We start from the raw sequence: 13,971 nt of genomic DNA, 5'->3' as shown, positions 1-13,971 counted from the left end.
TGGCTTCTGTCTATCATGTGAGGAGGCTGTCACCACTGGTAATGTAGACACGAGGGGACACACAGACATGGAGTGTAGCTACAACACTGAGGGCAGCATTATAAAAGCAGGAAGATGATGCTTATTCAAGCTTTCATAACACATGTTTAAATTTACAGCAAAACAGCTCTTGACAAATATGTAACACCCTGTCTATGTGATTCTATCCCAAACTGGGTGAGCTACACAAACACACACACACACAAACATTGTTATACGTATAAGCTTAAACATTACTGCCACAGACTTAACAAACCCTTATCTCAGTCCTAACCCAAGAAAAAAATTTACCTATGAGTGTACTATTTTTAGGGGTATAAATCCTGCTATACAAAGGTGTGAACTTGCACTGTATAAATCCACAGCACATGAGTGCATTTACTGCTCACACACTCACACAGACACGTGCAAACACAGGCACCTGAAAATCCACGTTAAACCAGCCGGTGCAGTATTTGTACAGCTGCCAGACCACATGATTTCTTTACAGACACACAAGGTCAAATAAGCTCTTTAACAGTTAACCAGATTGCCAGTTTCACTGACAGTATATACGAGGGAAACAGTGCTTTGGTCTCTGGCAGGACCAACATACTAATGTCATTATAACTAATAGGATCGTGCGCCGCGGTAACATCTCTCCATCAAACTCAATTCCTAAAGGATCCACCCTGTGAAAGCTGCGTATCTGAAGATGTTTGAAGTTTGTGTGTCTTTTAAAACACATCACAAAACTGCATTATTTTTAACTAGTTCATGAAACAAAATCTTAGCTCACAGCTCGACAAAAAATATCTGCTATATTTGATGTTGCCACTAAAATAATGCTTAACTGTAGGCAAAATAGAAAAATAGAAGTCCAACTACTGTAAAGAAACTCAAAGCAATCTGCAGTTCAGTCTACAACAAACATATGTAGAAGAGAAATGAATGGAGGACCTTTTGAGGACCCTTCAAGCATCGTCAAGCATTACTAGGAGTTCACACGAGCTGTACTGCAAGGATCACTGCACGAGTGCAATGTCCAACGAACTGACAAACAGCATTGGTGTAACGGCGATGGATATGGAACCATCTCTTGCACATGCAACTATTTATATCCATATGTGCACATAACTGAGAGAACACGACTAAATCATGAAGAGAACAGCACATACACTTTGTGGCTCCTCTAGTGTTTGCCTAAGACCCTGTTCTACGGAGCTTAAGCTTATATCTGAAACAAATTTGCATTGCAAAAGCACTGGAGTGAGTTTTTTTTTTTTTTTTTTACAAGACACAACAATAAAACTTCAATTAAAAAAAATAATTTCCTGTAGGTCAACATGAATGATGACACGAAAGATTGAAGTTGGGGTTTAAATAAAGAGATCGGTTCACATTCAGACAAGCCTTTGCTAAATAATACTTACATTGTGCCATACTCTAGAATGTCTATCTTTTAGTAAATCACAGCACGAAACAAACACAGAAACGTCAACACAGACACAGAGTTTATACCTTATCACCGTCCTCGCAGTTCATGACATTGGAGAAGGGAATCTCAGCCTTGAACATCTTCCTGCAGTGCATAAGCTGCACTAGTAAGTAGCACACAGTTTTGAACTTCATCTTTTTGGCGGGCTTTATATCCGAAAGAATCAATCCTGGGAATATCTGTCACCAGATAAGAAATGGGAACAAGGATTAAGTCATGATACCCGACACAGTAGTATATATGATATAAGGGTCTATAACTCATGCACAGGCACTGGACAGTATGCACGTGTACACATGCTCATGCACACATGATTGCAAGTCATTATCACCAGGCTCAGGAATTTAACTAGAAAGCTGTTAAAATAAGGTAGGTCAATCCCTTAGGTGATTTTAATAGTTTTAGGACTTCGCTGCCCTCGTTTCTTTGTCAAAAAGCTGTTTTAGGAAAAGTGATGAAGAGTAATTATACGTGAAAGGGTTTAAGGAAATGTTTATATGCCATTTGTAATAAGAAATATATGTATTGTTTGGAACACAAAGCTGCCCCTAAGCGGGAGTTGCAGCCTATTCAAGACATGTCAGGGCACATTTTTCTCTGAGCCGTGACTTTGATGAAGTTGAACCCTCAGCTATATTAAGAGGACCAGCAAAGACTCTCACAAATAAAAGAAAAATGCACGCAACTGCGATGTTACTGGTTCACATAAGGAACCGGGTAACCTATGAGCAAGCCTTATATTGCATAACATGGAACCTGCTGGAAGAAATAATAAGGAGAGAGGAGAGGAGAGGAGAGGAGAGGAGAGGAGAGGAGAGGAGAGGAGAGGAGAGGAGAGGAGAGGAGAGGAGAGGAGAGGATGCCTTATAGAGTTATATAGAAACAAGACTGAAATTCCCTCTCCAGCTGCTTGTGGCACATCTGTTGGAGATGTGCGTGTTTCATGTGTATGCACTGACACACATGTATCTCTGGAAGTTTGCTGGACTGTGCAAATTTGAGATGATGTATGCCACGGGCTGTTTTCTGTCTCTTTCTCTCTCTGTATAGCCCCAGTCCAATCTATTACAAGCTGGAAGTGAGATCAGCTCAACAAGAAATGTGTGAGAGCTCCATCGTAGGACGTTAGATGCTGTAGTCACACTACACTGTATTCCTAGCTGGCTTAAAGATCTCAGCACAGAGGTAACAACTGGTCCAGATAAGCCTCCTTTGTTATTCCAGCCTACTCTGACTTACCATAGAGGTCCATCAATATGGATTAGCATACTGCAGAAGCTATAGAGAACACTGTCTAGGTATTAGAAGGTTCAGCTGAGGCCACAGTCTAATAGTGTCATCTGAGGCTCTTACTGAAGCAGAACAACTACTGGTATTAATTTCATATTTTTTCTTCTAGTCAAACGTGTATTCTTCAACATAAAACTGCAATAAGATACCTTCCGTCGGTGAGATGGCACTATAAAGAAGGTTTCTATTTCATGTTTTTGGAGGAAGGCGTTCCTTTCATGACCATTTCCGGGCTCCACCTCATAGTCTCCGTTTAGGCACTCGAGCGTAGATCTGGTGATGTGAACTTTCCTGTGGCACAAAAATGGCAAGCAAAACGCATAATTCACAAAAAATTCTGAGGAGGTCATTTGCAGAAGATTCACGTGTCAAAGCGGAGGGTCAAAATAAGTTCTGAGGCTGTGTTTGCGCAGAACACCACATGAACTATCTCTCCTTCCAAGTGTCAATTTAAAATGCTCCATGCAAGTTCAAGAAGTATGTAGATAAATCAGTTGTGCTGAGGTGTTTTCCTTTATTGTTTTCTACACTTTCAGTCTGATCAAAATGCATGTTGCCATTTTGAAGATGCCAGAAATTATTCCAGCCCCAGTTTTCTCTTGGAAGATTTAATTTCTTTTCAGGTTGAAATAAGTGTGCGTCTCCTCTGCAGTTTGCCTTGTTTTCTGATTTGTCCGACATCAATTCAAAACAAAAGTATCTCCATCAAGACAGTAAAAAAAAAAAAAAAAGAGAGAAATGTTAATTAGTTTTTCCAGAGCACAACAATAGAGACAAATGGTATCTGCAGCTGTTGAGGCTCATACTCCTGTAAAGTGCTCGGTACTGACCCAGGTAGCCCTCCAGCCTCCATCACATTGGCCAGGGTCACATCGTTTGACCACACATCATATTGCCATTTCCTGAGGCCTAGAACTCCACACAGCACCCGACCTGTATGTAGGCCCACACGCATGTTTAGGTTGACTTCTGTGGCTTCTGCTACTGACCTGTAGGGAAAGAACACATGGAGGGACGACATAAGCTATAGTATATACATATATATATAAAGCTATAGTATCTCTATAATTGGACAGAGCAGCAAAGAAGAGATGCACAAGAAATACAACACAACGTGACCCGAATAATGCATTATGATGTGCTTTGCTGTACATAATCAATGTACTTACTGAATTCGATGCTTGTGTGCATTAATAATTATTTCATCTGCCAAACTAGGCTTGTTTAGAAACTGAAATGCATACATAATAGTGAAAGGAGCACTTGTTGGCATTTTGTAATATTAACCACTCTTATCATTATCCACGCAAATCGTACTTACTATTAGAGGCAACCTTTTATCTGCAAAAACTGAGGTCAGATGTACACCCTAAATTAAGGACACAAAATTAGTAACTACAAGCATTGTTTAGAAATAGATATCTTTCAAGATGTGGACAAAAACTGTTCAGAAACGCTCTGCTTTGTTCTTACAACCAAAAATAGATCAAAAACAACAAAAGATGACTACGACGAGCATTTCTATTTAATCAGTGTTGGAGAAAAAGTCTAATCTTAATTAAAAAACTTTCAGTTGAATCATGAAAGTATCTGATTAATCGTCTGCTGCGTCTCTGACTTTTCTATTTCGGTCCTTATTTCGCTTCCAAACTGTGCAGGCTGCGCATGGAAAACAAGCACTTTCCAACTCAATAAAAAATGAAAAATAAAATAGCTTCTCTTCTTTCTCCATTAAAGACTTTTCTCTCCACCAACTGCAGTTCAGCTTGCTCAGATGTTCGGTGTTAGAATTCAGTGCGCTAAGAATAAAATAAAGATTCAACATGTCTTTTTGACTTTCAGTGCCTCTTCAGTCTAGAATGTTAAAGTTGTTCTCAGGTCGCACATGAAAACCAGATGACAGCCTAATAGAAGACTCACGTTATCGTGTCAATCATGTCCAGACCCATCTCCACACAGCAGTGGGCGTGGTCGGTCTTGGGCTGGGTCAGTCCAGACACACAGTAATAACAATCCCCCAGGATCTTAATCCTGCGACAGTGGTTCTCCTGTCAATCAGGAAGACAGATTGAAGAGAGAAATGGTGATCCCACGTCCTCCTCCGAGCAGATGAATCACAGTGAGGCAGGCAGCAACAAAAATCATCCCCACTCGCACATTTCATCGAATAAAAACTGGTTACAGCAGCTATGCCCTTTCAAAGTATCAAAAACTAACATTTATTCATTTTGGTGAGCTTAATCATTGCTGGAACACAATAATAGCCTTTTTCTGGTTAAGTCACACAAAGACCAGGGGCACTTGATGGAAAAATTCTGGCATTTAATTAGAATTTATCCATTATACTGATTATGCCGATCCATATCTAGGAGGGTAATTTGTAAGAATAGCTCCAAGCTATCCCAGGCAATTTCTGAGGTTCACTGAGTTTATGGTGCAGTTAGGAGTAAATGTCTAAATGTAACATCTATATCATAATGCTGTAAAGTTCCAATATCAAAATCTATTATCGCTCAACATTTAGGGCAAATAGCAGATGAAGCTGCAACATTTACAAACTGTGTCACCCTGTGAGGAAGGCTTAACACTGATGGACTTGTAGAAGGAACATTGATTTTGTCCAGCATTCATGTTCATCAACATCAACATATACACCACTGTTCAAAAGTTTGGGGTCACCCAGGCAATTTCATGTTCTCCATGAAAACCACACTTTTATTCATGTTCTAACATAACAGCACAAGGATTTTTCTAATCATCAGTTAGCCTTTCAACACGATTAGCTAGCACAATGTAGCATTAGAACACAGGAGTGATGGTTGCTGGAAATGTTCCTCTGTACCCCTATGGAGATATTCCATTAAAAATCAGTTGCTTTCAGGTGGAATAGTCATTTACCACATTAACAACATCAAGACTGTCTTCCTGATTAATTTGATATTATTTTCATTAAAAAAGATTGTCTTTCAAAAATAAGAACATTTCTAAGTGACCCCAAACTTTAGTGAAATGAAAGATTTGTAATTTACTAAGCTTTCTTCAGTGGGTCCATTGGTGTTGGGGCGCAGACATTTTTTCAGATTGTTAAAATAGTCACAGTGTTTGAGCTAAAACTCTCATCACATAAACCCTAATTCAACTCAAGTCTGCAATGCATCTTTTTTTTATCTAACTGTTCTAATGAACACAAGTGTCCCAGTTAATGTGTCACAGGTGATGCCATGTGGGAACTGGACCACACTGGCATTCTTACAACATTTTTCATAGGTGCATTTCCTGTGAACGACCAAAACAACAGAGATCAGAAATCACTTTAGGAAAGGTTTAACATTTTTGGAATATATATTTATCCACTTTCTGGTGAGACTGGAGGATTGATACCGCTGTCATGCAAACAGATAGCTTAACAACTTTTTGTTTTTCTCACTTGTAATGTTTGTGCTAAGCTAAGTTAACTAGCTGTTGGTTTTAACATCCTATTCAGTGGATGAAAGAGGTATCGATCTTCTGTCTAATCTACAGTAATTGAGTTACAGTGTGGTTAGTTACAGCATAAACAAAGAATCCCTAATAACACCAGCTACTGCATAACTGCATCGTTCTGGGATGCTAATGCAACACGTCAACCATATTTGAAAAAGTTATCTGAGAAGAATGACATGAACCTGACTGTGTGTAACATACAGCCATAAAAATCAATAGAGTAACAGACCAGAATTAAGGAAAGAGAGACTAATGAGTCCCCACACTGACAGATGTTTGTACGTCTTCATCATTATCTCCTGTGAACTCTTGAGATTTTGAACTTGCGCCAACTCTAAAGGGGCTCCCACAATATGGTGCTAAATCAAAGGCTCAGTCTCACTTTGGGGAATAAGGTGAGTCACTCTCACTCTTTAGGGACAATACACAGCAGCATGAAAAGACAGCTTACAAATACAACCCATTATTAGAGGATATGAGCAACAGACATTCATTTTACCAGGGAGACCAGGTTACCGTGGGCGCCTTCTCATAACCCTTTATTGTTTCCATGGAGGTAATGGGATTGCTGGCCACGCATGTGAAGAGCACAAAGACTCATAATTATGCACATTGGTGGGCACAAGACAAGATGGATGTTCTATTTTTAACAGGGAAACCATGCGAGTTTCAGTATAGCAGGGTAGCTAGGACCTGAAAGCGACATGTGCTGTGTTTGTCCTGTGGAACCTCCACCTGCTGTGGAGTGGAGGCTGTTCATGTGAAATGCATCCAGTGGTAGACACACAGCTAAGGAAAGAGTGCAATTCTCTAACAGTACGCTGAGCAGCTTTGATAGTATTTGCCTGGAAATGTTCTGTTAAACTAGTGTCATAAATTAAATTTGAAAGAATAACTATTGATTTAAATGAGGAATGACAATTATTCATAAAACAATAATTAGATAAATACTGAACAGATACATCATACCTTTAAATAAATTCAATGTAACATACATATTATACATATTTTCACCCTATGTTTACTATATTTCTTGCACAATATTAATAATTACTACATTTCATACATATTTAGTGCCTCTGCAAGATAAGAAAAAAATATTTCACTGGTCTTGGTTATCTTATTGAACAGAGTATGCTTTTCTATATTTGATATATTTTAATTTGCATTCAGTAAAATTGTATTTTTGCGTGTATTTTCTATTTTCTACCTCTGTTGTCACTCTTGGGCTGTTGTCTTTGTCTTTTTTCTTGTCTCTTGATATTTAAATTCAGAACAAAAGAAGCAAGTAACTGACATATATTTTTCAGCTCTTCCTGAGTGAGTTCAGTGTGTGGCATGCTGTATTGCTGGATGATATTAGAAATGGTTGAAAAGTAAACCATAACTGGGATTTAGAATATTTTATTCATTTATCCAAGCCAAAATGTAAGTAGTTGTGTTGGTTTCCTCATACCTGTTGCCTAAATAATATCAAAGCACCAGTCCTAAAAGGTTAATTTATTTCTTAAGGATAAAAAGATGCTATTTCCATCGATCTTGTAATAGTCTACAAAATTTAACATTTCAATGTCAAAGATATTAACTAAATTAGCTGAACTTCCAAGAATTTTTCTGAACAATGAAAACACTGAGCTTCATTTTACATTCAGCTTTTTTTTTTTTTTTTACTGTATCTTTCTAAAGATGAGTCTTGATTCAAGCAAAAGTATTCACATTGACAGACAAGGTTATTTGCTCACATAGTAAATTTGCCATGCTGTGAGCTGGATCTTCATTCATTCTCTTATGCAGTGGGTACAGGGAGTTTCTGCTGATGACACTTGAATGCTCTCTTCTTCATGTTTGTCATCGCAGAGGCACTGAGGTCTCTTCGCGGTAACTCAGGGCAAAGTGGAGCAGTAACAGATGGTGCTAAAGTGAGGCATGACTGAAGCTACAGGAAGCAGGGGAAACCCTGGTACTTACAGAGTCTCCTACTCTGTACTTTTCCTGTGCTAATCTGCAGTGTGAGAGCTTAGGAACGGATTCAGACCCAAGCAGGATTACTGCTGTCATGTGACTGAAGCATTGTGGGCAATCTGGGTGGTCATCACTATAGAAGAAAGATGGGTACACGATGTAGAGACGGCTAGAGTTTGGCACTTTTTATATTTTCATTTAGAACGAAAGCACAAGTGACAGCAATTTTCAGATCACAGTTTAAGTCTTGTTTTTATTCAGGTGGTGCAGTCGTATTGCCAGGCACCTTACACAGAGTTAACCCATATGCTTGCAGGAATGCAAATTAGCCAACAAGTCTGTGCACACAGACAAAGACAGGGAAACAAAAAAGAGAGAGAGACAAAGACACAAATGCAGGGAAGGGGAACATTCAATAAATGATTATGAAGGGAAAAAGATGAGGCAGCAGCGAGTAGCAGTTCATTTCAAGTCCCTGAAGGACAGAGCAGCGCATGCTCTGAGACAAAGACAGAGATCACTGCTGTGTTGATGAGGTTAAAGATTAGAACTTCCACTCCTGTGACTGTGGAAGGTGGAAAGGTCAAAAGACAGAAGGTGTGTTTGCAACTACCTGTCTCTGAATCTGTCCTCTGTTTGACCACAGTAGCAGCACTATGCAAAAAAAAACACTTTTACTGATTCTAATTGCAAGTAATCACACTTTTTATGCATTTTATATTAGGCTATTAGAAATTTTCAGCATTCTTTCCTCCCACCTTGGCTAGATGAAGTATTTTCATGTCAACATTTCATCAATGAAGACAGGCAGTGATTTATTATAAGGGGTCCTCCGGAGCGCTAAGTTCTCTCAACATCTCTCCATCTCTGCATATGGGGTGGATATTTCCTCTAGTAGCCAGCTCTGTTATTGATTTGAATTAATTTCTGCACAACAACAAATGAAAAACATATATCACCACTTTCTCCTCCCACCCCAGCCTGGTGGGTTGGAGCGAGTGGGTGTTGGAAATCTGTGAAATAAAGCTATTAATGTAGATATTTTTAACAGATATGACAAATAACAAATGTTCAGAGGTTTTTTTTTCTTTCCAAGACTGTTTTATGTTCAAGGATGGCACCGGTTTCCTGAATATTTGATCAGATTTGGAAACAACGAGCAGCGTTTTCTTGGAGGGATACAAAGAAAATGATTGAAATGTACTTGAAATATATTTATATTTTTGGACGCCCAAGTCGCCTGATGGATTTGTGTGAGTTACACGGCACAAATACACACACTGAATCAGATCAGAAGAACAACACACATTTTTGCCATATCTAATATCTTCATTAGTGACTGATACACAGCAGTCAAATAACATTAACTATAATGATGCACAAAATCAATAAGCCTAAAATTCTGCATATATATATATATATATATATATATATATATATATATATATATATATATATATATATATATATATACTAAAGTAACTTTGAAAAAAAAAAATCAATGTAAAAATGCATCTTCAAAGAGCATTTACTATTTCAGTGACAAAGGTATTGCACAAATATTGGCCAAACTGCCAAAAATGAATACTGTTTAAGGAGGCCATCCCTCACATTGTGATTTCATTGGCACCACAGATTCTTCCTATTCTGACCCACAGAAAACCTCCCCAGGAATTAGTCTGATTCCAAGACCCTGTGAGCATCTTCATTCCAAATCTGGACCAGATACAGCACCTAGCCTTTGCCTTCAGCCTGCACTATTTAAAGCCTGTGGATTACCTTATGTGCTATTATGCATATATATAATGACATCGTGTTTACAGGAGTTAAATTGTAGCTTTGTTCCTTGTCAATTTTTTTGTCAATCGCAGTTTAAACACTTCAGGATGAGTTGCTGCCTCTCCACAAAATCAGTACTGAGCTGTGCCGCCCATTTCAATAACAAAACTGAAAAGTGATTCAAAATAAGAAGATTCCGTAATATGACAAGTTTTCACATAAAAATGTGCATTTGGAATCCCCAGATTTGATGCACATGAGGGTAGAACAGTTTCATAATGTTTTCGTGGCTCCGGAGAGAGCTTTGTCAAATCTGATAAATAACCCTGATGACGATGTCTTTAGGATTATCTCTGTGTGGGCTCGGAGAATACAGTTTTATAACAAAAACAGTTTTAAAAATGAGGACTGATTAGGTCAAAATCAGACAGGATCTGACAAAAGACACTCCAGGTTCAATTATGGAAAGTACAAGATCTAGCTTCATGTATATTAGTGACTAAAAAAAAAAGCATTACATCTTAGTATTTTTGCTTCAGTTTTGAGCTTGTTTTGTAAGTCTGCCTTTTCTGAGTCTCCCAGTATTATGCGCGTTAAGGTTGCTTCCCGTTCTGTTCAATGCAGCATCAACCATCATAATGTTTTTCTCATGAAGCAGAAGCATTTTTCACTCTGTCAAGAACCCAAGCTGGCTTGTTTGGTTTGGGTTTTGCTTCAGTCCACAGCTTTTTTTTTTCTCTTTTTTTTTAGCACACAGGCGTCTGAGGGAAACAGCAGGACTTGATAGTGATCCTTGCAACTGCTCATGAGACGAACCCAAACAAGGTTATTTGATTGTGTTTACACCCAGATTTTAGTTCCTGGCAGACAGCTGTCACCATGTGGGCAGTGAACAGTTCCTGTGCTCAGTTTGAGAGTGATACATTTTTGTTAGCATCCTAGCCAGATGGATTTGCTATATTTTTATCCAGCACAGGATTTTGTTTTATTCACAGTATACCTGCAGATGTACAAAGACATTTGGACAGGCTTTTCAAAGTTAACTTTTCTACTATCATACTCTTTGTTCTGGCTCGTAGTTCAGTTTTTCCATGATATTTTTTGATTGCTTATAAAACTTGTCTGAGGTTGCTCATGCTGCAACACCGCACTGAAAAGAAATCAATAAAGTGAAACAATTTCATCATGAATCGCTTAAACTTCAGCATATTTACAAATTGCACATGTGGTGCAGGCTTTTCTGTAAGTGTGCACAGTCATATACGGGTGAATGGAAAGGAAACTCCATCTTGTCGAGGAAGTAAGAGACAGTAGATAGATACATCATTGAGCCATCCTAAAAATGGAAACATGAAAGCGGAAAAGAGTGCGGAGAACCACAGGGCATAAAAGACACAGTTGAGGGAAGTAGGCTGCTGCGTGTCAATCAAAAAGCTGAGAAACAAGGAGCGGAGGAGTCTGAAAGCTGTGATGCAGGGAGGTGTTGCAAGAGGAGAGAAAAGAGAGACAAGAATGAAAAGCTTTGTGAAAACTATGCTGCGGAAGGAGCACTGACATGCACGCATACAGACAAAAAAGCTCATCCAGTACAGAGCTATTAATGGTATATAGCACCACACAAACCATAAATTAATCACAGAGCTCCTCTCACAGCCCAAGCTGTTGTTTCGGGTGCTGGACAGACTGTTAGAAACTGTTCGAGAGGATGTGTTTATAGAGTGAGGCGGCCTCGAGAAGACCGGTTGGCGTGTCAATGTACATTCTTGACTTTCAAATAAGTGTCTCTCTTATATTATTATTCTTTAAAAAATAGTTTTGAGTGTTAATGTGAATCTCAGTAAAAAAAAATTGGACCATTTCTACAGTACAGTAAACCCGGTCAATTCACCCATGTATGGAATAATTACTGTGCGTGTTCTGGGTGTCAGCCTGGTGTCATATTCTCACAGTTTCGACAAACACCAAGTTTGGGTAGTGATAAGGTTTCAAAGCTTTCCCGAGGTGTGCGCCTTGTCTTCGGTCCCAGCGGTAGTCGGCAGATTCTCAGCCTGGTGGTGAAGAGTTATAATTACTCCCAGCTTGTGCTCATGTGGGTGGTGGGAATCAAACAGCAAATACTGATCAGTGTGAGTGGGCTTCCTGTAAACGTCAGTTTTCAAAGCTTCCTCCCTACTCAACAAGGTGCAGATCAAGAAGGAAGAAGTAATGCTTTTATTTTTAATCTTTAAATACTATTTTTTCTTACACTGTTGGCCGCTCAGTTGATGAACTCGGTGAAGGATCAAACTTTCAAAAGTGTTTTTTTTTTTTTAAATCATAGCATAGCAGAGTTTTTTTGTTCTGTCTTTTAATTTTTATTTTTTGGGAGCAACCATTTGTGGACTTGTACTGTAATAAGTTTTGCTTAGCTAAATAATGATCAGGACACGTAATTCATCGATACGCTAGGTATAGATTTGTACAAAACTGAAACTTAAGCCTGTTGATGTTCTATTTTAACCAAAATTTGAATTTATATTTATAATTTGGATCTGATCCAGGACTGAGTGTATTTTGTTTTATTTCATTTCTTCAACTCTGACTGTTGGCCTATAACACAACACATTTGCTGTGCTTTCTTTCCATCAGGGCATTGCTTATTTACTTGCAAACCATGACATGACTGACCTCAGACTACTGACAGTAACAGCTCATAATGATAAACCCAATGAGAACTATCACCAAAACTCTGCAGATCAGTGCTATTCAACTCTTTTTTTTTGGTTTGAATTGTTTTTACAGCCAACATCTTTTGTGTTTTCTTTTCTTTCAGCCTCAGTATTCTCATCAGCTCACTGTATATTACCCAACATTAAAGTAAGGACATGCATAGCAACAAGGTGGTGAACCTAGTGGAGCATTCAGCAGCTAAAGGGACAAATATTTCCATAGGAGTTGATGGTGACCAAGCCACAGCTAAAAGTGGGCTTAATATTGAATTTACATTTAGGAACTAGTGCAGCTCTGTGTCGGATGGACAAGTAGAGGTAACTTTGCCGATGATAACACTCGAGATTGGTTTGAAATCCTAAGCTGTGCGCTTCTGAGGGTGCACTATCTCTTGGACACAGGTTGGGGGAACAGAAATAGTGCATTCCATCTGTGAACATCAGAGCTGAAGCTGCAAACTGTCATAAAAGCTCTCTCTCTCACACACAGAAAAATGTCATCCTTTTTTTATCTGATGGCTAAAATTACATTAGGTGACTATGTGCGAAATTCACAAACTGGGCTACCTGATTTTAAAAGGAGAGGAGAGTGCGGTCAGACTGAGTGAGCGGATGCTTTCTGATGAAGCTCGGTTCAGATTTCTTGCCTTGTATTCATCCGTGTTAAAAATTTAGAGAGAGGAGAGGAGAGGAGCCTTGGTCTGCTACATCAACAGCACTTTAGGAGAACACTGTGTTCCTGGCCCACTTCCCATGCAGCTTGACAAGTCCAAAGAGTGGACAGGTGGTGTGGGGATGGTGCTGGAATGGTATTATGAGATGATGCCCAGTGGCCATGTGGCATCGCCCGCTCTTCGTATGGAAGGAGAGGAGTCTGCGTGCCCACAGTGACCACAGTTGTGAGTCACTGGCATTGCCACTTCCTGCCAAAGTGGATCAGAATGAGTGGGGCTTTGGGTCAGGGCAAGGCCAGAACATTTGATGACAACTTTCATGGCTGGGGACAGCCTTTCAGTGTAATACGAGGCTCTCAGCTAGCAGCCAAGCGGAGATCAGACCAATCTACTGGGTTGTGAGTAAAAAGAAATGAGACAGCGCAAATCACAACAGCAAGAAAATTGACATACTTCAAGCTATCATTTCTTCTAGCCAAACTACTTTGGGAGATGAAAGTGAAAATGTGTCATTTGAAGCTACATTAAAATAAATGCAACCCTCTCTGAAATAAAGGCA

The 13,971-nt window shown here is 39.1% G+C and overlaps 1 protein-coding gene across 2 annotated transcripts in view; it reads right to left on the bottom strand.

Annotated features, from left to right (window-relative positions):
- Positions 1–13,971, bottom strand: part of LOC110964242 (adenylate cyclase type 1-like) — a 36,292-nt gene that overhangs the window by 7,964 nt on the left and 14,357 nt on the right. For both annotated transcript variants that reach the window (XM_022212920.2, XM_022212921.2), the window contains exons 5-8: positions 4,727–4,854; positions 3,637–3,795; positions 2,956–3,097; positions 1,540–1,695 (exon numbers count right to left, since the gene is read on the bottom strand). In XM_022212920.2, coding sequence (XP_022068612.2) covers positions 1,540–1,695; positions 2,956–3,097; positions 3,637–3,795; positions 4,727–4,854 — 585 coding nt within the window. The remainder of the gene's footprint in view (positions 1–1,539; positions 1,696–2,955; positions 3,098–3,636; positions 3,796–4,726; positions 4,855–13,971) is intronic.

This window comes from Acanthochromis polyacanthus, chromosome 9 (genome assembly GCF_021347895.1).
Source record: "Acanthochromis polyacanthus isolate Apoly-LR-REF ecotype Palm Island chromosome 9, KAUST_Apoly_ChrSc, whole genome shotgun sequence".
In the NCBI taxonomy this organism is placed as follows: domain Eukaryota; kingdom Metazoa; phylum Chordata; class Actinopteri; family Pomacentridae; genus Acanthochromis; species Acanthochromis polyacanthus.
Note: the sequence above shows the minus strand (reverse complement) of the source record. Positions and strands in the feature narration are given on the sequence as shown.